Here is a 25,266-nt window from a genome sequence, read left to right as displayed (position 1 = left end):
GTGTGTGTGTGGCAGGAGACGTGGCTGACTCGCTCTCTCTTCAGCAGAGGCACACCTGTTCTCAATCTTCCAGCAATCACCTGCTCCACAAAAGACTGGTCAAGACTCCCCCACTCTGCCAGATAACTCCGTCTTGTTGCTTGTTTTTTTGCCTCCAGTGTTTTTTGTCTGTCAGTGTTTTTCCTGCTACCTGTAGCTTTAGCTTCCGTCCAAGTTTTACTTGGCTTTTCTTTTGTGTTTTTTTCAGCGTGCGTGCCCAACTGCCTCATCAGACTTCCAGACTCACCTGCCCTCACAGCCTTCAGTGGTCAGCCAGCCTCCAGCCAAACACCACCTGGCTCATTTTGGTCTAGCCCTTTTTGGACGTTTCACAGTTTTTTTGGGATAATTTTGGCAGCACTTAATTCATGAAACACCTCTAAACTGCTCTCTGTGTTCGTCTCCTGCTACAGTGGTCCAAACACAAAGACCCAGCCTTAACAATTACTCTATCGCTGAATGAGGTAACACAATGGTGACTGAGCCTATGGCCCACTGATGAAAGCCTTTGCATTTGCAGTATTACAGACTGGGTGTCTGTAGCGACTTTCATGGAAAAGAATCCCCAGCGGCCCCCAGTTAGTGACACGTTTTCCATCACCCAGCAGTGGTTGGTCTGCCAGAGAGGGTAGGCGGAGCTAAGCGGCTTCTTTTCCGCTCTCTGCAAGTGTTGCGAGTAAACAGTAATCTACTATGGCTGAACAAACAAAGAAAAGATCGATGACTACAGATACAACTTCAAAAATAAGTGAAAATCCAAAGAAAAAGAAACAAATTCGACGCTCAGATGAAGGCAAACAGTCTAAAAAGGAAAGCGACCGTCAGCGAGGAACATCAAGAGTTACAACCGGAGCCAACCGTGGACGTCACACATGCAACACTGTCTGGATATCTGGGAAATTTACCGTTCATTGCCATAGGGTGCTGCCAAATAGAACGAAACTGAGATCTTCAAGATCTTTAAATAAAGGATCTGAACACTTCTTCCTCTGTATGCTGTACCTTTCCCTTCCTGAGCAGACGTCTGATCTCCACTCGGTCCAGATGCCAGCCTGGGTTGACTCCGCGGTTGTCGTGGCCGATACGGATCTTCTCGATTACATCCCCCACATCCTCCAGCTGCAGAGAAAAACATCACTAAATTAACAATGAAATCATAAATAGACTGAATGCCTTATTATGCTCCTAATCTATACTTTATCTATTTCTGTCTATAAACTGTTATTGTACCTCCACAATAAACATGTCCTCAGCTGCTCTTTCAAAGTACATGATCCTCTCCCTCTTGTTGACGCACAGAGACTTCTGCTGGGTGCACACTGCGTCTCGGCCGTACAGGACGATGGAGACGTCTGCGTCTGTGCCGGCTCCAAACACGTCACTCGTGAAGGTTTTAATCTCATAGGGGACAACTACAAAACAAAACAAAGTAATGTGCAAAAAGTATCTTTACTTGTGTAAGTAATACAGACTGATATGCGGCGTGATTTACATGGAGTGTAGAGCTCCGTCTGCAGAGGGTTAGGGAAAAGGTCCCTGACGATGGCACCGTCATCCTCCCCTTTATCCAACCAGCGGCCGCAGGGGAAGCGAAGTTTCTGTCCAAGAGACGGGGCATCGATCTCCACCCAGTCGAGGAACCAGCCTGCTGATCCTCCTCCTTAAACATTAAAGTATATATTTTTAATATATTCTGACTTATCTTACCTTAATCACAGCAAAACGCAGGGAGTCTGCCCAACTGTACCGCGGTTGTCGTGTCCAACACGCAGCTTCTTCAGCGGCCCGATGTCCACTGCCTCCACTGTGAACTCGTCGATCATCCCCTGCTCGAACTTATTCTTATGAGTCTTTGAAGACTTCAGGTTTATTATCCCTGTCGATGCACACATCACAGAGTTCAATCATTTAAATGCACATGCACGTGGATAAAAGTGCAGTAAGGTAATCTGAGGTATCACCTGTGTCATCCTTGGTGCCGTACAGCGTCATGAAGACATTAGCGTCTGTTCCTGCGTACTTTTTGTCTCCAGTTTTTATCCTCATGGTGTACGTGGTGGACATGGCTGTGATTAGAAACCAGGTCAGAAAACAAAAATATAAAAATATGGTTATTTTTAAAATAACACATGATCTCACCTTTTTGTTCCAGGCCGAGCGTGGCCTCCGACTCTTCCTCATCGTCGTCCCCTTTCCTCATGAAGGCCTCGTCCACAGGGACCAGCTCTCTGGCAAGCTGTCCATCGTCCTCGTCAACAGCCAGCCAGCGTTTACACGGGAAAAAGTACCTAAAACACAATATATGTTATATATTTAGTGTAGAGTACAGTCTGCTTAGTACTAATACAATAATCTCTGTTTAATTTCTGGTCGATCAAGTGTTTAAAGTTGATATCTACTGTATCTAGATTGATTTTAAGTCTCACAGACAGTACCATTTCCAGCCACAAGGGGGAGCTCTACAGACAGTTTTAGTGCAGGCTCTGTTTCCTATGAAAGATGATGTTTTCTGAAACCTGTTGCATTGATCTGATGTCTACAGTGACTAAGCAAGGTGGACATATTTTTTTTCTGTTACATAAATGATGGATTAACTAGTTTCTGTTATTAATAAATCAAATAATTCAAGTGATTAGTGTGAAGATGCATCATATCTGAGTTTAAGTGCTGATGGATCTCTGATTCTGACATCATCCGGGCTTACGTGGTGTCGTCTTTGTTGTCCACGATCTCCACTCGGTCCAGGAACCAGCCGGCGCTGGCCTGGCTGTTGTCGTGCCGGATCCTCAGCTTCCTCAGGACCCCGAGGTCGACCGCTGGGATGTTGAAAACGTCCTCCTGGGTCGCAGCGAGACACACCAGAGACAAAGGGTCAGGAAATGTCACAGGTCTTTTAGATTAGCAGAGCCTCGTTACTTATTCATTTGATCTTTATTTAACCCGCAGGACTCTTTAGATGCAACATTTGTTTGACAAGAGGAAACAGTATCGGTGATAACAATCATGTAGTACAAATGCTTTGGGAACGGTGGAAGAAGGAAGCTTCTGTAGGGAACCGAAGACTCTGTTTAAGACAGCTGGAAATGTAACCTAATAATAAATGAATACAAATAAATATCTATAATCTCTGGCGTGTTACAGGGCCTCTGCTAGCTCTGGCATCCTGGCATCGCTCAGTGTCACCAGTTCAGTGTCCCCCTGAGGACATACTTTCACTGTTACTTTATGTTTTTGCATTTGAGGTCAAGAATACCAAGTCTCAGAGGAAGTGAGAGGTATTAAAGGAAGTGGGTTGGAGCCCATCCCAGCTGTCATTGGGCGAGAGGCGGGGTTCACCCTGGGCTGATCGGCAGTCAGTCACAGGGCTGACACACAGACACAGACAACCTTTCGCGCTCACTCTCACGCATATGAGCATTTTAGAGTCACCAATGAACCTAACGAGCATGTCTTTGGACTGTGGGAGGAAGCCGGAGTACCCGGAGGGAACCCACGCGTGCACGGGGGAGAACATGCAAACTCCACACATAAAAGCCTCCTACATGGGATTTGAACCAGGAACCCTCTCGCTGTGTGGCAACACCGCTGACCACCACATTAACATGGCTTAATTAAAAATCCCTTCAATGTATATTTTGATAAGTTTGATAAATTTGTTCTCCTGCCTTCCAGGAAAACACAGGAGACATGCGGAGACACAGTCAGCAGACTGTTCTGTTTGCTAACTTTATTTGATTTGATTGAGGAAAATTATATTCCTTAAAAAATGTGATGTGATTTGAGTCTGTCGAGTACGCCTTTGTTATTGTTTTGGACGTCTGAGCCCTTGCAGCAGAAATTACAAACTTTGCATTTAAAGATACGATCTCGAATATTTCAGTTTCGTGCTCTTGAGCGCCACCTACTGGCAATAGTTGTGGGAGCACACTTCCCAATTTAACCAGACGTCCACGGTTGGCTCCGGTTGTAACTCTTGATTTTCCTCGCTGACGGTCGCTTTCCTTTTTAGACTGTTTGCCTTCATCTGAGCGTCGAGTTTGTTTCTTTTTCTCTGGATTTTCACTTATTATTGAAGTTGTATCTGTAGTCATCGATCTTTTCTTTGTTTGTTCAGCCATAGTAGATTACTGTTTACACTTGCAGAGACCGGAAAAGCAGCCACTTAGCTCCGCCTACCCTCTCTGGCAGACCAACCACTGCTGGGTGATGGAAAACGCGTCACTAACTGGGCGCCGCTTGTGATTTTTTTCTGCGAATGTTGCCACAGACAGCCAGTCTGTAATACTGCAAATGCAAAGGCTTTCATCAGTGGGCTGTAGGCTCAGTCACCATTGTGTTACCTCATTCGGTGATAGATAGTGACTTAACAGACATTTATTTAAATGAAAAAGTTTGAGAAACTTTAAAGAAATACCAAGGAATGGTTAATTGCTTTCTTGCCAACAGTGAGATGAGAAATTGGATGACATTTTTGACTGTCTGCAAAGACTTAAAAGCCACCTACAGGCACATTAAGCTCACTAATCGACACCTTATAGCTTTTTTTCTTTAAACAGAGCCAGGCAACCGTTTTCCTCCTAATATACTCTTTATGCAGAGAGATTTCTGGCTCTGGCCTCACATTAAACTGACATAAATAGATGTAGATGCAAAGAGTGGTATCAAACTGTTCATCTGTCTCAGAGAAAGTGAAAATATGCATCCTTTTAAAACAGAAAAGTTTCTATCACGTAAAAGAGCTGACAGAAACAGAGCTTACCTTGCCTTTCTCAAATTTGTTCAGGTTGTTTGACCTCCTGAGCTGCCTCTCCCCCGTGTCGCCAATCTCTCCGTAGATGTTAATGTAAACGTTGGCGTCCGTCCCCGCCCCCCACATCGTCCCCGTGAACACGTGGACCTCGTATGAGTTCACTAAGAAGAAACACAGACAGTGACATTTTAACGTTGCACCTCATGACATTTGCTCGATTCAACGTCAAATGTCACAATGCAAATAAGACACATTCCTTCATGCTGTACTCACCCTCCAGCTCTTCATTCTCCTCTGTCAGCAGCTCCACCACGATCTCCCTGTCCTCCTCATCCCGAGCCAGCCAGCGGTTACAGGGGAACATAAACGTCTCCACCACCTCCTGCAGCTTCTCGACGATCTCCACCTCCTCCTCCTCCTCCTTCTTCTTCTTCTTCTTGTCCTTCTTCTTGTCTTTCTTGGTGTCCTCCTTCTTCACCTCCACCTGCACCATCGCCATCGTCAGCCGCTTGATGTCCACCGTCTCCAGGAACCAGCCGTCTCCGATACCCTTCCCGTCGTGGTAAATACGAATCTTGTAGATCTTCCCGACGTCCTGAGCCTCGATCTGGGTTGTTGGTATGAAAAAAAGTGGTCAAACCAGGAAGTGAAATCTCCAACACACAATTCAGGTGGTATACACACCTTGAAAATCTCTGTGGTGCCGCGTTCGAAATTGTTGGAGCGACTCTTTAGAGTGAGAACTTCAGTCTTTCCTTCCTCTCCGTAGATCTGACAGAAGACGTTTGCATTGGTGCCACCTGAACGCACGTCCCCTGTGACCACTGTGACTTCATAGTTGATCACTGTTATAGAGAAAGAAAGATTACATAGAGCAGAGGAGTAATCTTCAACTCTAACCACTGCTAAATGCATCAGTTCTGACTGTTTATGAGCCTGTTTACACCTGGTATTAAAATGTGTCCCAGCATGCATTTCAAGTGAACGAATCGAATCACACTTCCCCACTCTATATGCAAATAAATATGTTGGCTCAATCACCTTCATTAAAACTGATCAAACAAAACATGATGCAGACTCACCGCAAGGAGAGACGGAGAGCGCTCTCATATGGACGAGCGAGAGAGGGAGCGGTTCAATACAAACAGAGGTGTCGTGCCGTTAATCCACATTTAATCTATATTCTACATTTAATAAATGTCTGTTAAGTCTCTATCTATCGCTGAAAGAGGTATCACAATGGTGATTGAGCCTATGGCCCACTGACGAAAGCCTTTGCATTTCAACCAGCAGTGGTTGGTTTGCCAGAGCGGGTAGGCGGAGCTAAGCGGCTGCTTTTCTGCTCTCTGCAAGCGTTGCGAGTAAACAGTAATCTACTATGGCTGAACAAACAAAGAAAAGATGGATGACTACGGATACAACTTCAACAATAAGTGAAAATCCAAAGAAGAAGAAACAAACTCGACGCTCAGAAGAAGCAAACAGTCTAAAAAGGAAAGCGACCGTCAGCAAGGAAAATCAAGAGTTACAACTGGAGCCAAACGTGGACGTCACACATGCAACACTGTCTGGATATCTGGGAACGTGTGCTCCCGCAATTACCGTTTATCACCATAGGTGCCGCCAAAGAGAACGACACTGAGATCTTCGAGGTTACCACTATAACTATCCTCATGAAAAGTCTGTTTCCTTACACATGCATTATTACAAACTATGATAAACTGCTTCTTCATCAGTACATAAAGCACTGTCCCTTCATGAATCACATGGGGCACTATTTGTCCTGTCCTTCTTCCCTTATCCGCTATAATGCAGACACTTTGTGTACACATACTTGGAACCACATAAAAAATAATAAAACGCAAAGATTTTTATGAGACGCATCAGAGAAGTATGAATCAGACAATATTAGACAGAAAATCAGGCAGTTTCGTAGCCCTAAATACGTAAGCAGTCTTTTAATGGAGACATTTGAGTACACCAAATGAATGTGAAAAAATGACCACCTGTGAATGTGGCATGTGTGAACAGATCTTAATCCGTCCTGGGTTCGTTTACACCTTTCCTTAAGGCTGGCCAATTGGATCGGATCACTCAGGCCGCATGTTAATACCAGGTGTAAACAGGGTCTATGTTTCTGTGGCTTACATTGTTCGATCTCCAGGACCTCGCTTGGATAAATCTCAACCTCCACTTTCCCGTCAGCCTCGTCTTTGCAGAGCCAGCGGTGGCTCGGGAACATGTACTGCATCCCATGAACCGGAACAGAGATCTGCACGCTGTCCAGAAACCATCCGGCCCGCAAGCCCTCATTAGTGTGGCCAATCAGGAGGCGGTTGATCTGCAGGCACACAAGAGGACACAAGAGGATAAGACAGGATTATATAAATGTCTGAAAGTAACCTGTATTTTATGTTGAGCGTCTGAAGCACTTGCCCGCCCGATGTCAAAGGTGTCTATGGTAAAGATGTCGGTGCGAGCCGTCTCAAAGTAGTTCCTGAGGTCGTTGTCGGAAACAGCCAGAATCATCTTGTTCGTGTCGCCCTTCTCCCCGTACAGCTTGACAAACACCCTGGAGTCCGAGCTGGCCCCGTTCACGCTGCCCGTCTTGATTGCTATGTGGTAGCCGACATCTTGGGAGGATGGAAATAAGTTGAGTTATAAAAGCATTAAAAAGATATGCTGTTGTTTTAATAGTTTGATTGACGTATTCTTGGATCAAAATGCTCTCGATGCACTCACTAAAGAGACGCAGGCCTTCTCCATCTGGAACTAACTCGCGGACAATCTGTCCGTCGTCCTCATTACGGTCCAACCACCTGAAGAAGAACATAGAGACAAATAAAGACAGTAAACATGGGATGAGCCCTCCCTGCGAACTGAAAATTTGAATGTGTGCAGTGACATTAAATGTAATTCATCACTGCCTTTCTTTAACCTTTAAGGGTTAAAAAAGGGTAAGACCCAAGCATAAAGACTCTTTGGCTACGAGTTTATCTTTTTGATTAACTACATTTTTTGTTATCTAAGTAGCCTGAGATTAAACAGAGCAGAACCAGTACAAGCAACACTCAAATTACAAATTGTTTTTGCACTGGAAGCCACCAAACCTTTCCCTCTAACCAGGACAGACAGACAGACAGGAAGAGCCTCCGTCCAGACGTAACTCTGCACCTCAGCCTTGTGGTTTGGCTCCAATTACTGGCAGAGCTGGCTGAACATTGTGCACTTAGTGGCTATTTGTCAAGGCAAACTCATCCATCACCTTCCTAACTGCTTAAACACGCGCCACTGGGCTGAACTTTGTCCAGCCGGTTGGTGTTTTGGTTGGTCACAGACAAGAGAATTAAAAGGGAAATTCAACCTTAAATATAATTTTCAACTTTTGTTAATTGAACATAAAAATATTTAAATTTTTAAAGAAATAGCTAAGCTAGGCTAATTATAACTCAGCAGATATAACAATGGTATCAATCTTCACTTAATATGAAGCAGCAGCCAGTAGCCAGTGTATGAAGAGTGGCACATAACACCTAGAAAAAACACTACCAAGATAAATATGTTCCTCCTACTTCTTGTCTTCATGCTAAGCTAAGCTAACTGCGTGCACAAATGTATCTCCCAAAGTATATAATCGGCTTGCCTGAAACAGGGGAACTCGATGGCCATACTCTCCGGCTGGCCCTCCTCCCTGACCATCACCTTATCGAGGAACCAACCGCAGCCTCCGCCGCGGCCGTCGTGGCCGACGCGCACTCTGCGCACCTGGCCCAACGACACGGCCTCAATGAGGAACTCGTCATGCTGATGGAAGGCAGATAGCAAACAGGTTAGAGATGCTTAGAGTGTATTTGTCAGGCAATATTTGTGCATGTTGTGTGTAAATGAGTCTCTCACGTTGCCCTTTTCAAATTTGTTGACGTTGTTTTTGCTCATGAACATGAGGCGCTCCCCCGTGTCGCCCAGGTCACCGATGACATTGAGGAAGACGCTCGCATCGGTGCCACTGCCGCTGACGTTGCCGGTGCAGATGGTGACGCGATACTTTATCACTAGAAAAAAGAAATACGATTCATCATTGTGAAGGTATTTCTGAATGATAACTTTTACTCTGCACTTGTAGGTTTAACACGGCAAATTTGCACGTGGACGTCCTTGTGTGTGTCGCTTACAGGGCAGCGGCTCTTCGATGACTGTACTGGTAGCTGGAAGCTCCCTGACGATCTCATTGTCGTCTTCGTTGATGTCGAGCCAGCGGCCGCATTGGAAAGAGTATTTCTCCACCGTCAGGGTTTTGAGCAAAGTGACCTGCAGGAAAAAAAGTCAGAGCCATTAACACGCTTTTTCCAAACTATTACAGAGGGAGAGATTAAGAGACTTCCGAGTACTTTATACCAGGAAACACTAGGCCAAAGAGAACGCCGGAAAGCTAACAGCTAAGAAAAGGTTGGATTTCTCTTCTGTAAAACCAGGGCCAGATTAATCGAATTCAGTGTCAACTTACTGCTAAGAGAAGACAACATACAGAACGCTTAACAGCTAACACTGACAGATCAGACAGAGGGAGCAATGGGTCTCACCCTCCCTAAATGCCAGCCAGCGAATGGGTGTCTCTTCTCGTGCCAGATACGCACTTTCAGCAGTTTTCCGATGTCTGGCATTTCAAGCTACGGAAAAATAAAACAGCAGAATTAAACAAAGAGCTTTAACGATGGAAAAGGCTCTGATGAGCTCAGTTTACAAGATAATTCAGGCCATACCATGAATTTATCAAGCTGGCCCTGTTCAAAACTGTCCGAGTTGTTCTCCAGTTTGATCTCGTCTGACTTGCCCTTCTCTCCGTAGATCTGCAGAAACACCTGGGCGTCTGTCCCTGCACCTTTGACTTCTGATGTCCAAATCCACAGGGACCAGGGGTACTCTGCAGGAGAAGAAGAGTGGATTAAGTAGGCATGTCTACTGTCATGTGTGATTTGCTTTTGTTGGCTTGAATAAACCCACTCTTCTGTTTTTTCTGCCTGAGAGAGACCATCTCGTACAGCTCCCTCTCGATCAGCCCGTCCCCCTCGTCCTCGTCCAGCCACTTCCCGCACGGAAAAGTCTGCTCAATCCCCGTGAACGGACAGTATATCACCACCTGGAAGAGAACAAGTCTCAGCAGTTAGATTAAAAACTCCTCTTTTCTACCATTAGTTGAACATTTTGTAGTTGTTATGAGATGTGTTTATCAGGTGATTTTAGCTTTCACTGTAGTCGGTTAATATTTCTGCTTTATTTTGTTATCATTCGAGTATCCTTTGTCTTTTTTGCTTTGATTACTTATCATTGTTCTCTCTGAGGTCCACTTCCTGGTTAAGGGTGGTACCCTAATGAACACGTGCACTTGAATGCCTCTTGCTCCACCAAAGTGGACTGTACCAAGTTGGACTTTGGGACGGGGGAGGATGCAATAGTTTGTCTTTTTGTTTTTCGTTCAAACCAGGCGAAGTCAGATTCAAATCTCACTTGACAAGTATGTTGACAAGTTATTTTAATGCCTAAAAGGATAGATCGATGTTTCTTATACTTTTAATAGCTTTCATAGTCTTGAATTTTACCCTTGGAATAGTAGTAGTAATGTGGTTTAACCAGGAAGTATTTAAAGCTTTTGTTTGAACCGTGTTGCCTGTTTGTCTGTCGCCTCGGGACCCTATTTTTAAGTGAGTTTTCTTTTGTATTTTACTGATGCTTCATGGTAAAGGGCTAGTTTGCAATTTCTCTCGGTGCCTTTGGAGGATGCTATCTGCTTCTCCAATGGGCCCTGGAAAACTTCCACCAGACTACTTAAAACGCGTCATCTGGTGGAGGCCAGGGAGCTCGCTAAACTACATTTCCTCAATCTAGGATGCCCACCTCCGATGTCATGTCTCGTTCAAAACAGGTTTGAAATGTAGGCTGCAGACTTGAAGATTTTTTAGACGATCCACTGGTATATTCCCGCCATATTGAGCCATTGCCTGCAGCGACAGTAGTATTTCACTCCAGCGTCTCTCGCTAGGCCGTTCCTTTCAGAGGGAGGGGCGCAATGCACGCTGGGTGTTGTAGGAATGTAGAATGTGTGAAACCACGAGCTGCTGGTACAACTTTCTCCACAGCTATGGCGCAAATTTTAAATATTGCTTCTATCGATTACAGAGAACACCAGCTTTGACTGACAGCGGCTTTGTCCAGGGGAGAACTGCTCCTTTAATGCAAAGACACAAGTTTCTACACCGTGATGAATATTAAGTAGGGTATTAAATCTGTACCCTTAAAGTGCTCACTGGGAAATGCCACTTTTAGTTACCAGAAACAAGATGTGTTGTACCTTCTCACAGTACCATCCGGCACCCACGGCCCCGTTGTCGTGCCCGATGGTGACCCTGCTGAGCGGGCTGATCAGCTCGCAAATCTCCACGTTGAAAATGTCGATGAGGCCGCGCTCGAAAGCACCGCCCTCCAGGAACACTTTGCCGCTGTTCTTTTGGCCCTTGAAGCCGTGCATGACCATGTGGATCTTAGAGTTGGTGCCTGCACCCCTCACGTCCCCGGTCATCACTTGTACATTGTAAACGATCCCTAAGAGGATGCAGGAAAATACATTAAAATAAATGCCAATTTTTCAATGATTTAAGAGGTTAGTAAGTTGATTTTTTTTGTTTTTTATTTATATTGTACCAGAAATAAGAAATGAATAAGAAATGTTTATTAAAGATAGCTAACAGTAGCAAACTCCTTCCTTTCATTAATGCCAAAATGCAGCATCACAAACAAAAAGTAACATTTACTAGGACTTTAGCTTGCTAGCTGCCAATAAGAAATATAAATTGAACTGCCCGTTGGGTAATCCTAAATGTTGGATCTCAGATGTGTTAACACACTAACAGTACACTAAAACATGATGTGCTTGTTGTAAGTATTTTAGTTTGTGTTGTTCTCACCCATTGGCTGCAGGGATCCAACCAGCACGTCTCTCTGTATCTTCCCATCAGCTTCATCCATCGCAAACCAGCGATTAACTGGGAACTCGTACACTTCTTTATTCCCCATGTCGTCAATGACCACCTAGAGAGAAACACCATGCATTATTGTGAGTGTTTTTATGCTTGTGTGCATGTCTTTATGAAGGTTGTACAAACCTTATCTAGAAACCATCCGGCCGATGAGCCTCTGTTGTTGTGGCCGATGGTGATCTTCCTCAGCCGTCCCAGGTTTGGAGCCTCTACCGTGAACTTGTCCTCTGAGCCGCGTTCAAAGTTGTCTTTGTCGCTGTCGAGCCGTCTCTCTCCTTTCATAGGAAATACATTGACTTACAAAGAGCGCATAGTTAGCTCAGTACATACAAATTTAAATACAAAAGTATTTGTCCTGGCTTGTGGTGGTGGTAGAAAAGGGCCCTGAATATAGCGTTGAAACGATCAATTAATATTATCGATTAATGGATAATTTGATCAACAGAAACTTAATCTTGCACTATATTGGGATTTCAATGATCGTTTAAATCATTTACAAAGCAAAAATGTCAAATATTAGCTCGCTCTAGATTCACCAATTTGTAATTTTACTATTTTTTGGACGGCAAAAAAAGGGCAAAATTAGCCAACATGATGTCTCCCTGGACTCTGGGAAACTAGGTGTGTTTAGTAAATAAACCAATTTTTTTAAATGATCGACATCTTTAAAGCTCCTGTGAGGAACTTTCGGTTTATGTTGATTTTGGCGCCCCCTGTGGACAAAGCTGTACCTCTTATCTCTTTGCTGATTTTGTCCTGTACGTGCTTAAGTGGTGGTTTTTAACAAAAAATCTCATCCTGCTTTCTTTAACAGGCATATGTATATCTCACTTAAACAAAGGCAGCGTGCAGTTAATCGCTTCGTCTGACACCTACAACCCACCAGCAGTTTCAGGCATTAAAAATAACTACTACTGTCGCTGATGGTGTGTTTAGCTTTTGTAGGTCATACAGAGTAATCTGTCTGTTTCATAACCAGTGAAAAACTCCTCACAGGAGCTTTAAAGTTATCATCTCGTAGATTTCAGTTTCGTTCTCTATGGCGCCACCTATGGCGATACATGGTAATTGCGGGAGCTAACTTCCCAGATATCCAGACAGTGTCTCATGTGTGACGTCCACGGTTGGCTCCGGTTGTAACTCTTGATTTTCCTCGCTGGCGGTCGCTTTCCTTTTCCTTTTTAGACTGTTTGCTTCATCTGAGCGTTGAGTTTGTTTCTTTTTCTTTGGATTTTCACTTCTTGTTGAAGTTGTATCTGTAGTCATCCATCTTTTCTTTGTTTGTTCAGCCATAGTAGATTACTGTTTACTCGCAACACTTGCAGAGACCGGAAAAGCAGCCGCTTAGCTCCGCCTACCCTCTCTGGCAGACCAACCACTGCTGGGTGATGGAAAACGCGTCACTAACTGGGCGTCGCTTGTGATTTTTTTTCCATGAAAGTCGTATTCAGTCTGTTATACTGCAAATACAAAGGCTTTCATCAGTGGGGCATCGGCTCAATCACCATTGTGTTACCTCATTCGGCGACAGATAGCGACTTAACAGACATTTAATTAAATGAAAATCTTCTAGATTACATCTTTAATGAGAGAAAATCATAAGTTGTGACTTCACCTGTGTCACCGTTCTCTCCAAAGATGTTGAGGAAGACGTCGGCATCAGTTCCACTTCCCTTCATGTCAGCAGTGAACACACTCACTATGTATTTATTTACTGTGAAACATGAACATGAAACAGCAAAACATTAAAACAGTTCTAACACCAAAAAAGCAAACAAAGCAGTAAATGCTGATTATCTGTCTCTCCTTTAATTTACGTCATGTAACCACAATTAGACTTTTCTCGCCTTTAGGTAATCCACACTAAGATGTTTTCCAGTTTAAATATTCACTGCGGCGTGACTATGTGTTGTGTGTGTTACAGACATGTAGCATGGACCACTCCCTAACAGCATGGTGTGTTTATCTGAACTCTGGCTTCACGACGCTCTGCCTGATTGACTGCAGGTACTGAGATGTCAGATCGCGTTGCAGCACATGTGCTGGTTTACCCGAAGATTACACTCTGATACAATTCAATTACAACCTGACACAGGCGGCTATATGACACCTTTGTGTACAGGTGGCCAAACACAAGGTGCTAACATTGTCAAGCTTCTAAAAAAAAGTGTTCTGAGTTTCTTTCTGTTTTTTTTGGCTTTTGGACAAAGGTTTAAACCCCACTTTTCCTCTGAAAGGCGGTGGAGATGTTTGGAATTTTAATAAACTGTTTGTTTGTTTTAGCCTTCGTGAACCTTTGTGTCCTCTTTGTGTTATTAGTTTTTTTCCAGAGTGACCTACATTTCGGGACGTCCATTGGGTTCATGCTGCCCAGCAGGTCCCTGACAAACAGGTTGTCGGCCTCCTCTCGACTCAGCCAGTTGTTGCAGGCGAAGTAGAAGCGCAGATGTGGCCGGTTCATGTCGGTCACCACAACCCTGTCCAAGAACCAGCTGGCGTTCATCCCGGTGTTGTCGTGCTCGATCCTGGGGAGTCGTAGTGTGACATGAATTCACTCTGCAGGTAATCACAAATAAGCTTGCAACATCACATGCAACAATGGCAATGCTTTTCCTTTAGTTTGAATGTCTGCAGGGGTGAGTTCAATACAAGGATGTTGTTTTAATCGATGCTTTTCAGACATAAAAACTGATTTAAGGGGCATGTTAACCCATTGAGCACACATTCACACACTGATGCCTCTGCCTCCGGGAGCAATTTAGGGTTCAGTGTCTTGCCCAAGGACACTTCAACATGTAGACTGAGAGAGCTGGGAATGAGTGAAGTGTTTTAGGGAAGTTAATATCACATTTTTCCAGCTACTATAGCTGCCGTAAGAAGTGTGTTGCAGGTAACAAAATGTGCAGGGTCAAGAATGCTAAACGTTTCCATGATTTGGCCAGCGGAGAGCTATTTGACTCCCATATTTACATGTTTACTCTAAAAGCAGGACGTATGGGAGAGACATGTCGCAGATACTAGCTGTGTCCCAATTCAGGGGCGGAGGGCGGAAGGCTGTCCCATTTCGAAGGCTCCTTCAGATGCGGCGGACAAATGAGTCCTCCATTTCCCAGGCCAAGAAGGATCCATCGGGTGCATCCTTCGCGGCCCAACGTATCCCAGGATGCATTGCGCGCTAATTAAAACACGATGGCGGACTCTTACGCGGCCGAGGAATACACACAAGGGTTTAACGGTCTACACTGGCTACGAATGACTCATGGTCCGTAGACTGCGTCCTTTCAAAGGCTGCAGCCCCTGGATTGTGACACAGCTATTGATTGGCGGTTCAAGTCGCCAATAAAACTGAATGTGAGACAAACAAAAATAGTGACATCCATAACAACTAAGTACCACGTAGGACATCTGCATCATGGGGGAGGGACTTTTATTTTAGAAAGCATTTAGAAATATGTTAAAAAGTCTTCTTGGTTTCATGGGAACTTTAAGAACAGCTATTGAGCTCAACAGATCCTTCTCTTTGACCAACCATATCTATCCACTGACGACTGTATGATATGTCCAAAAAAGCTACACTTCCATTGTTCTCCTGAGCCAGAGTGCATCTCCATATGTTGCACTCATTGACTTTCTAATGCCTCCTGCTGCCTCATTTCACTATTCATGTCTGAACGCTTTGATGTTCCTCAGCCTCCTTTGGTGGAAGACACTAACACACAACAACAGATGGGGCTTAAATCCTTTGATGGCCAGAAGCTCAGCTGGAAAATATGCGAGAGATGTTTCAGTGTGATCCTCTCTGTAAGCTGCTGTTATCCTGTGTGAGGTATACTTAACTAAGAAGCATAAACTGTGGTGTTGGCGACCTTCAGCTGCAGCCATGCTAACACCAAAGGGCCACTATAGAAGACATGTAGTTCATCTGCTGTACAGTACCTCAGCTTCTTCAGAGGCCCCACGTTGTGTGTTTTGATTCGGAAAACATCCGTCTTATTCTTCTCAAACGCGGTCCGGCTTCTGTAAGGTGGTGAAACGAGGAAAATGTCAGAATTCTGGAGAGAGATTAAGCGTGTGTGTGTGAGAGATAAAGAGAAATATGTTCTATTTGATTGAAATTGATTACGCTGGGTTGTAGAAAAGACAGCCAACTGAGCTGAACTGTGGAACAGTAAATTACATCTCCTGACTTAATCCGGCTTAGGGTGCCCTGGTGGTCTCATGGTGGTGGCTTAATCTGAAACCTCGGCCACTTCGATGCTCCCTCCTCCTCCTCCTCCTCCTCCTCCTCGTCATGTACTTCTACCCCTCACAGAGGCGAACCGGGCGCCTCAGTGCCCAGAGTCGCCCCTCTGCCAACCACAGAGAATCAGACACCATCTTTTTCATTAACGGAGAATGCCTGCCTTTGTCTCTGACCCACATTTCCATCTGTTCTCCTCTCTCTTCCATACTCAACCCACAGACAATGCCAAGGCTCTTATAATTAAGGTGCACGGTGTCATATACTGTCAAAAGAAAAAACTGCCAGGAATGAAACACTGCCCAGCCCTCATGAATACATGCCCTCGTTTCCTGTTTCCGCGTAATGCCGCCTGTAAGACAATGATGAGGGAGAAATTGATGATGTGAAAAAGCAAACCCAATGCAAACTTTGGAATTCATGCGGTTTGAATTTGTAACAATCGCACTGAATTTCCAAAGAGTTGCATTTTTTATCCGCCGTAGCAGACATAGCAGCCCTCCCTTACCTGTATCATGTGGTATACAGTTCATTGATGATTACACAATACAGGCAGGACCTAATATATATTGGAGTAAGGTGAAACTCCTTACTATGAAGCATGTTTCAATATGACAAAAGTGACTCATCAACTTGAATGTATAGTGTTTCCTTAGCTGAGCAACATTACAGTCACACAGCATGGAGACGCTGAATACATAGAACGTGGATGCCCACTGGAGCGGATGAACGAGACCGCCACAAGGTGTGTGTGTGACACGGTCCAGCAAGGCTCACAATAAGATAGTATATCCTATACGCTGCAGAGGTAAGCCTATCTGTCAATCAATGTGTGCAGAGATAAAGGGAGCCTGCTGCTGATAAGATCCCCTGAGAGTCATTCGATCATCCTCAGAAATGACATGGCGCTCTTCTTTCATTCGCCTCTGAATGGAAAAGAAGACGGGCCATGTCACATAGTTCCTCCTTACTCCAGATATTCTGTGTCCGACACTTTATGTGACTGTATAGAGGAGAGATTCCTGCCCCACAACCAAACCTTAGTTATAAACACATGCGGCTTCTCTGACATGAAAGAGTTTTTCAGTTTCAGGGTGATAACCAAAATGTCAAATAGACTGATTTTGTCTCGATTTTGAAGCTTTACATGCATCAGTTTAATGTTGAGCAGGAATGTTCTTCCATACAGTGTAATGTGCAAAATACAACCCAACAAAAGGACAGAATTGTAACCATCCTTTAGTAGACATTAGAAAATACCTCTTTGCTGTGCTGAAGGATCAGAGAGGAATAGAGAAGATTGAAGTTAACAGGTGACACTGAATATACTAGCTAAGCTTGCTGATTACAGTCCAGACATTAAGCAACAACATTAGACTTAAAACCTGTAATGGTGCAAACAAATGAGTCATTGAGACCTGATTCTGAGTCTTAAACATCTTTGTCAAACTGCAGTTCAACATGAACCCTTTTCAACTCACTTGCTCGCCAGGTGAACCTTGGGCGTGACGCCAAAGTCTCCAAAAAGGGTAACAAAGATATTAGCATCTGTCCCGGCTCCCTTCACATCACCAGTGACAGCAACCACCTCATACACTGTAAGAAAGAGAGAGGAGAGTGGAGATGTGTTGTCCGAGAGCACATTTGTGTTAAAATGGTTCACTTCCTACCTGAGAGAAAGATCCTTCTCAGTTAATGTTAGAAACTGCGCATCTTCACCAGCTCGCATTAAATGTGGCATCCCCCAAGGCTCAATTCTAGGGCCTCTTTCATTTTTATTTTTACCATATATGCTCCCCTCGGCTCTATTATAAGCAATATAACCTCTTGTATCGCTGCTATGCTGATGACACACAATTTTATCTACCATTTTCACCATTAGTATCTGCTTACTTAATAAAGTTTTAACTGTTTAAATCAAACGCTGGATGGAGAGTAATTTATTTTAGGTTGATAAAAACTAAACAGAATTCATCATGTTTGTTGTTTCTCTCGCTTTTTATACATTTTGATGATTTCTCATGATTTCCTCTTTGTCTTTCCTCTTTTGTTGGTTTTACTATTTTATACCTACTTCCTATTTTATTACTTTATTTCTGATTATGTAAACATAGTTGTAATAAACTGACTGCATCGACTATAAAGCACTTTGGGTCAACTCCTATTGTTTGCGATAAAATAAAGTATGATATCATTAAAGTGAGCTGACTTGACTCAAGGGGAAGAAATACTTTGAGGACAAAGAGGGACTCATTCATTTAAAAAGTAAAACCTTAAATAAAAGGACAAACACAAAGTCACATCCTCAGACAGTGTCCAATAATCTATAAACATTAGGGAGCATTATGTTTCCTTCCATGCACGTTTGCCAGGGAATTCAATGCGGCGAATCTGCCGCGAATCCATGTCTGGTGTGATACACCTGCCAAGCCTCTCTCACGTTTCACAAATGTGTCTCCTCGTCTGACAGAGCCACTGAGTTGATGGGAAGGTAAACAGGATGAAAACTGAGCAGTCTGCCTCTATTTGTGTCATCTAAGGTGGACACAAACATTTCAGGTCACCGTTTGTTTACATTTTAAGCCCGCCAAAAATACTGCCAGCTAGCAGCATGGAAATGTTTATCGTACAACGTTGGTGCAGACTAAAATGCCCCAATAACAATTCGAAGCATTGGCATGAAATTTGGTACAGTCATTCAGGTTCCCCTCAGGATGAACTGTTATCACTTTGGTGAGATCCAGACTTTCCATGTGGTGTCACCATCAGGACTCATTGTTATCTGTTCATGATTGTTCATAACTTTGGTTTAGGCCTGCAAATACATTGACACTCCTCTCAGCCTATCTAATCTAACTATGCCTGAGAAACAAATATGGGGACCATAAATCACGCTCATGTTAGCATTTAGCTAAAAGTACCAGCTTAGGGTCAGACTATGAGCTGCTAGCATGGCTATTACCTCTTAAGTTGAATATGAACTTCAACCGTCTGGACTTACGGATGAGAGCACAGTTCAGAAATACTCTTATTTCCTAATAGTACGACCTTTTTCCGCCCTACCGTGCTGCGTTTAGCTAACATGAATGTTATTGGCTGAGGAAGCCAATAGGTCAAACACAGGACATTCACCCAGAAGAACACTATTTGTGTCCCATGTGAAACCACGTGTCAGTGTTCACGTCATATTTAAACCCAAAACATGATTGTTTCCTGAACTTAACCAAGTTTGTGGTTAACGTCGGAAACGGTCAAGGTACGGTTTGATTTAGGCACCAACGCTGCTTGAAAGAGTTCAGCAAAAGATCATGTGTAGGGTTGAAAAAAGGACACAAACAGTGGTCTCATGTAAGACATGGGAGAGAAAAGCGTCCTGTAAGAAGATGAGGTAACAAGTACCAGCCATTCACAGCTCACTAGTCCAAGCCAATCATAGCAGAGTTCAGCTGTACACTACTTGGAAACATTGGGCTTCTCTGGCCCTGTTTAGAGAGTTGATTTGATGTGGGTTGGCATGTCAAAGACTATTATAGTAAAATGGATTTTGATTACCTCTTAAGTCTACTTCATATTTCTGTGTAATGATTCAGATAATATTTTCATAGTGTTTTGGTCTGTAATCACAAAGACTACAATGTCATCTCTGTATTGCAATGAATTGTGGGTTATTCAGTCAGTGATTACAATCAGCTGCACTGCTAAGCGACCGTCTGGAAGTCTGCAGAAAGTCATCTTGAGGCCACTTGCGAACTTGATGAACTGCTTTTGACTGAAACGAGCAGAAAATGACTCATGAGATTTGTTTTATCCAACTCAAACAAAGAATCTGAATTCTTTAGGAGAGGATTTAAAAAGTCACATGTGTGGAACAGCTTGTGTTTAAGTTGCAGGAACAGCATTAAATGTTCAGCAGGAGGGATTTTCAGGGCTTGGCTGTGCCTGTGACATAATAGCTTGGTATATGCAGTGGTAATTGTATAGTCCTGCTGCATAGTGGTACGTAAATGTAAACTCCTCTTTCCAACGGTTATGTAAGGTAGGCTGGAAGGTTTGGGACATTCTGCCGTTTGAAGACAGAAACAATAGGGTGTAAAGTGGTGTCCTCTTTGAACAGGGGCACCACTGTTTTTAGAGGCAGGTTGACAGGTTTCTCCATAGGGTATAGCCTACTGGGTGCAGGCCAAGGTGAAGGATTAAATATGCAGGAAGGGAACTGGGGGAGCAGGATACATTCAGTAAAGAAAATATGCAGAATAAGTAGAGATACAAGACGGATAACCTAAAAACATCCAGGAGAGGACGAAGGAGGCAGAAAGCTGATAAAGGCCGAATTGACCAAAGTCGATCCAGTGCGGACATGGATACCTAATTAAGAGTGAGCAGAGCTATTAGAAGCGGATTACAGAGAAAGAGAGACACCTGATAAAATCAGATAGACAGTGGCCTGGTAAAACTGAGCCTTGATAAACTCCCGGGAGTGTCGGAGACCTGAGCGAGCCAGTGAGGCAAGACAGCCACCCATCACCCTGCTGCTGATGCGACATAATGATGCGAGCGGCTCCTTTTTTATAACCTGCACAAACATCAGGACCTGAAAGTACATTAACTTTGATCAGTTACTTTATGGCAGCAATTATCCTGCAGTGAAAGTGCTGGAAAATAACCCGAACTGTCACATTTTCAGCACTCTCTCTGTCAACATAATGGAGAAGAGGAAATAAAATGCTTCTGAGTGCAGATGTTTATGCGTTTATGTGCAATTTTCTCAAACATAACACCTTTTAATGCAGCTAAGTGCTGCATGTTCCAAACTGCCCTCTATGATGAACCTGTCTCTGGGAAATTGCGTTTGTATATCACTAATTTGTTTTGCCAAATAAGTTTTATGAGGAAAAAAAACTTTGATCCAAGAGAGAAAGTTGGCACAGAGTTTACCTGAGTTTTGTGTAACTTTCCTGCCGGCACGACAAAAACCCGGACTCAACTCTCCAGCAGATTTTCAAATAACTTCTCCTTAGCTGTGGTTAAATTTACCGTCATAACTTAATACTGGATTATATGTCAAATTAAATCATGAAAATATATTGAAAATAGCAGAAAGCTGAGCAGCTATGGTAACTAAACCTAAACAAACTGTTTTCTTTGCTGTTGTGAAGTGTCCACAGTTTGGTTGGGTTTAGGAACCGTTGTTTGATTTCAGAGGGGGGCACAGTGTTTTCCTTGCTGAGTGAGTCCTGCAAAATGGTGCCTTACCAGGTATAAAACAAGATCATCACCAACCATGCTATCGAGTGCAGCACAAAGCCCAGGAAGCGTGAATGGTGCCCGTGCAAAGCAGTGTTGGGAGGGAACATGCTTTGGTGGAACATCTGGATGCGAGGAAGTGGTAGTCCAAATTGGAGAGGTGAAGAGATTTGGGTGCTTCTGGTGTGAGGGCCAATACCCAAATTGGTCGCCAGTTGTAGGGACCTTTTAGGTCATGTCCTGCCTCATGAGACCCCCCCCAACCATAGACCTTTGAGAAGAAAGGTCTATGATACCTCTTGACAACCATAGACCTTTGAGAAGAAATGTCTATGATACCTCTTGACAACCATCGACATTGAGAAGAAGAAGTATCATTGTCAAGAAGTAGTCAAGATCTCATATTTCAGGTTGCAACTAATCTTTTACCTATCCCATGAACCCCCTTGGATATCGTCCCCCTTGATTTTAATCTCACATGTTCTCCCTCGCCTGGTTTTGATCTGGCTCCCGGCCCTGCATCTGGCCCCGGCGGTTCTCCCAGCCCCTGAGACTGGGCCGGCACCCAGCACCCGTCTGCCCCGGAGCTTCTGTTTGGCTCCATTCATGTGGAACATAACTGAGCTTTCACCCAAGAACAATCACAAAGGGCTTCCCCCCCCCGGGGTGCTCATGCTCGGAGCTGAAGGGTGCTGGAGCAAACCAGGTGGGACACTCCAACAGGTACGTACATATGTCATGATACTTAGACTTACCTAGGAAGCACACAGTGTTAAATCCTTACCTTTCTTTTTGTAGTACTCGTCCTCATATCCATCTGAAGAGTCGGTGTGGTACCCCAGCAGCTCGTTCTGGTAGATGACGGCATAGTCCACCTGTTTGTTTTTGGATTTTTTCCCCTTCTTCTTTTTATCATCATCGCTGTCCGCCGATCCCTTCTTTGCCTTCTTCTTCTTCTTCTTCTTTGAGTCCTCCTCCTCTTCTTGCTCCTCAATCAGAGGCTCCTCGTCGTCATCATTGTGAGGCTTCTTCTTCTTCTTGCCGTCTTTGGACTTCTTATCCTTGGATCCCATCTCCTCTTCTCCCTCTGGTTTCTCTTTGGAGGATTTTTTCTTCTTTTTCTTCTTCTCCTCCTGCGCTCCCTCAGTCACTTCCTCTTTGAGCTTCTCTGATTTCTCCTTTTTGGAATTGGTCTCGGGGTCATTATTGTTCTGCTCCCCCTCCTCAGCCTCATTTTCAATCACAGCACCGGCTTCAGCATCATCATCTGGCTTCTTTTTCTTCTTTTTCTCTTTTACTTTATCGCCCTCTTTTTTCTTCTTCTCTTTCTCTGGGGCCTCCTGGTTCTCGGAGCTCTCGGAGCTCTTGTGTTTCTTCCGACTCTTCTCTCCTTTTGAGCTGTCCCCATGGGTCACACCTTTGCTCCTCTCCTTTAACTTTGGCTCCGTTTCCTCTACTTCGTCATCAACTTCTTCGGTTTCTTCTGAAGCTGTGGATTTTTTCTGTTTCGACGGCATCTTTTATTCATCCACTTCCCTGGCCTTTAGTTTCGTAAGTGCTGCCTTGAGTTTCTAATAGTGTAAGACAATTCATTTGACCCTTGGCTTCAGGGAGGTTCTGGGATGTTAAGGTGCAGAGCAGCCTGGGTGTGTGCAGCTGCAGGTTTATAGACCCTCAGAGGCAGTGATGGCTGCCTGGACGTCTTCTACCTGGGCAACATATATGACCATACAACCAGACAACACACACGACTCATGAAAAATTACTGTCATCTCAGCACTCACGTGACCCACAGGAGAAAGCCCTGTGAAAAAGGAGCCTTGCAAAGAGAACTTATCCTCTCTGCCACGGCACGCTTCATTATTCATGGTGTTAGGATCGCTTTACGGGCCGGGGGCGTCTCGCTTTTACCTGCAGTCACACGCACGCAGACAGATAGACACACACCTGAACACGTAAACGCACACACACACACAAACCCTCCCTTACAATTACTCCTCTTTGTTTATTCTGATACAACAAAAGTGGGTCAAACGCACGTGTAACTTTTACAGCTCCGGAGCGAAAGAATCATATGACTGGCAACAAACTGTATCACAAGATTTCCCATGTCAACTGAAGCAACATTTTTTTCTTTAATGGCGGCTTTTAGCTAACTTCAGTCTCCACAGTCCAACAAAATGGAAAAATGCCTTTTTGCTCTGTTGCTGAGAATTAGACGAGTGGATTGATACTACTCTCCTAAAGTACCGCAAAATGAAGCTTTAGACACCAGGTGGTTAGCTTAGCTTAGCATAAAGACTAGAAACAAGGGGAAACAGTTAGCCGAGTTACGCTCCGTTGTAACAACTTTTTATATAAAGCAAATATTCCTCTACGCAAATATATGTCGCAGATCTATCACACCGGTGTACATATCTCCACCTGACTATAAGCCAAATAATCCCATTAGCCTTATTGCTGCCACCTGACACCTGATGATGATATCAAGGGGAAGGGCAGGGTATGGTCATATTGATCTTTCAACATCAGATTACAAAACCAACAGATGACAGCAGAGTCAAACCTCATATGACCCGGCACAATGAGGAACTAATACCCTAAGATGCTACAGTATACTTTTACTACTCATATTAATGAATTTAGATTTGATGGTATACAATATTACAAAACACCGACCAAGGCCAACAAAGTGATGTTTCTTACTTTTCCCTTGTTTTTAAAAAAAGTATGACCGTAAATAATATCAAGAGGCTAAACTAGACCCTTTTGTGGCTATTCAACCATGTAACCATTACTTGAAGCTATCTGTTTAAACTGTTAATTATTATTTTTTTAATGTTAGAACAGTTAGCCAGTAATAATAGCTATTAATTTTTTTTATTTGTAGTTCACTGTTTATCAACTGACATTAGCTTATTTAGCTCTAAGTATTATTTTTAGCTAACTATTTCAACCATTAGCCTACTTCTGTCTGTATAAAACACGTCCTTATAACTTATCTGTTTCTACAGTTTATCACAACTTACCTGATCTTTTCACATTTGTCCATGAATTTTAGCTATGTAACTGTTTATCCATCACTTTAAGCTAACTGCTTCAACTATTCTTCACTAACGTTAGCTTACTAAGCTTTCCTTACTTTAGGTTAAATATTTCAATCATTGTCCATTAGCTTACTTCTAACCATCTGTATCAATTATTTTCCGTACTTAGCGATCTATTTTAACCGTTTATCCATAACTTAACTACTTCTGATCTATATCGTTTAGCTAAGGATAGCTGTTTCCCCCTGTTTATCAATTACTTTTAGCTATTCCACTCTTTATCCATTTCTTTCAGATAGCCTAACTATTTCAACTGTTCTTCCATTAATGTTAGCTTACTTAGCTATGTGTGTCAACCTTTTTTACCCTTACTTGAATATTTTTATCACTTGTCCATTACTAATCTGTAACAACCAAACTTCCTAATACTTCTATTTTAACCATTTGTTTTAGCTAGCTCTGCTTCAATCATGTATCCGTTACTATTAGCAGTTGGCTAACTACCAAATAGCTTGTACCTATTACTATTGCTAACTGTTTAACAGGTTTATCCATTAAGCCTACTTTTACCTAACCCTTTCAATATATTTTACATTTATATTTCTATTAACAGTATTAACAACAACATCTTGGTGTTGTATGTATATCAGCATTGTGTCCTTTAACGTTAAGGCAAACTATTCAAACTGTTAGCTAACAGTTATGGCTATGTCTGCTTTTTAATCCATAATACTCTCATAAACTCATAAAATCCAAATGCTTCACTAATGATAGTTCCTGGATTCATTCACCTTTTTTGTGCTTGCCCATAGATCACCATTTGAAGTCCTCCACAGTTACAGCAAAGCTTGTGCATGATCTGCCATATTCACAGCCATCCCTTGCTGAGTCAGTCAGTGAGAGGACACCGACACC

The 25,266-nt window shown here is 43.4% G+C and overlaps 1 protein-coding gene across 1 annotated transcript in view; it reads right to left on the bottom strand.

Moving 5' to 3' along the window:
* loxhd1a (lipoxygenase homology PLAT domains 1a) overlaps positions 1 to 22,981 on the bottom strand; it is a 38,988-nt gene extending 16,007 nt beyond the window's left edge. Inside the window, exons 1-28 of the mRNA XM_069673370.1 lie at positions 22,742 to 22,981; positions 22,089 to 22,702; positions 17,542 to 17,656; positions 15,757 to 15,837; positions 14,161 to 14,345; positions 13,436 to 13,534; positions 11,947 to 12,095; positions 11,749 to 11,872; positions 11,136 to 11,386; positions 9,791 to 9,926; positions 9,550 to 9,710; positions 9,370 to 9,456; positions 8,962 to 9,097; positions 8,687 to 8,841; positions 8,433 to 8,593; positions 7,532 to 7,608; positions 7,226 to 7,422; positions 6,938 to 7,130; positions 5,474 to 5,634; positions 5,063 to 5,396; positions 4,799 to 4,950; positions 2,744 to 2,877; positions 2,179 to 2,327; positions 2,001 to 2,105; positions 1,787 to 1,915; positions 1,532 to 1,696; positions 1,270 to 1,451; positions 1,042 to 1,158 (exon numbers count right to left, since the gene is read on the bottom strand). Of these exons, the coding sequence (XP_069529471.1) occupies positions 1,042 to 1,158; positions 1,270 to 1,451; positions 1,532 to 1,696; positions 1,787 to 1,915; positions 2,001 to 2,105; positions 2,179 to 2,327; positions 2,744 to 2,877; positions 4,799 to 4,950; positions 5,063 to 5,396; positions 5,474 to 5,634; positions 6,938 to 7,130; positions 7,226 to 7,422; positions 7,532 to 7,608; positions 8,433 to 8,593; positions 8,687 to 8,841; positions 8,962 to 9,097; positions 9,370 to 9,456; positions 9,550 to 9,710; positions 9,791 to 9,926; positions 11,136 to 11,386; positions 11,749 to 11,872; positions 11,947 to 12,095; positions 13,436 to 13,534; positions 14,161 to 14,345; positions 15,757 to 15,837; positions 17,542 to 17,656; positions 22,089 to 22,702; positions 22,742 to 22,821 (4,629 nt within the window). The 5' untranslated portion in view covers positions 22,822 to 22,981. The remainder of the gene's footprint in view (positions 1 to 1,041; positions 1,159 to 1,269; positions 1,452 to 1,531; positions 1,697 to 1,786; positions 1,916 to 2,000; positions 2,106 to 2,178; positions 2,328 to 2,743; positions 2,878 to 4,798; positions 4,951 to 5,062; positions 5,397 to 5,473; positions 5,635 to 6,937; positions 7,131 to 7,225; positions 7,423 to 7,531; positions 7,609 to 8,432; positions 8,594 to 8,686; positions 8,842 to 8,961; positions 9,098 to 9,369; positions 9,457 to 9,549; positions 9,711 to 9,790; positions 9,927 to 11,135; positions 11,387 to 11,748; positions 11,873 to 11,946; positions 12,096 to 13,435; positions 13,535 to 14,160; positions 14,346 to 15,756; positions 15,838 to 17,541; positions 17,657 to 22,088; positions 22,703 to 22,741) is intronic.
* Positions 22,982 to 25,266: the final 2,285 nt, after the last annotated feature.

The sequence above is a fragment of the Semicossyphus pulcher genome, unplaced genomic scaffold, assembly GCF_022749685.1.
Source record: "Semicossyphus pulcher isolate SPU_LCO1_2020_fin unplaced genomic scaffold, fSemPul1.0.p SCAF_22, whole genome shotgun sequence".
Lineage (NCBI taxonomy): Eukaryota > Metazoa > Chordata > Actinopteri > Labriformes > Labridae > Semicossyphus > Semicossyphus pulcher.
The sequence above is the reverse complement of the archived record's forward strand: the minus strand, read 5'-3'. Positions and strand labels throughout refer to the sequence as shown.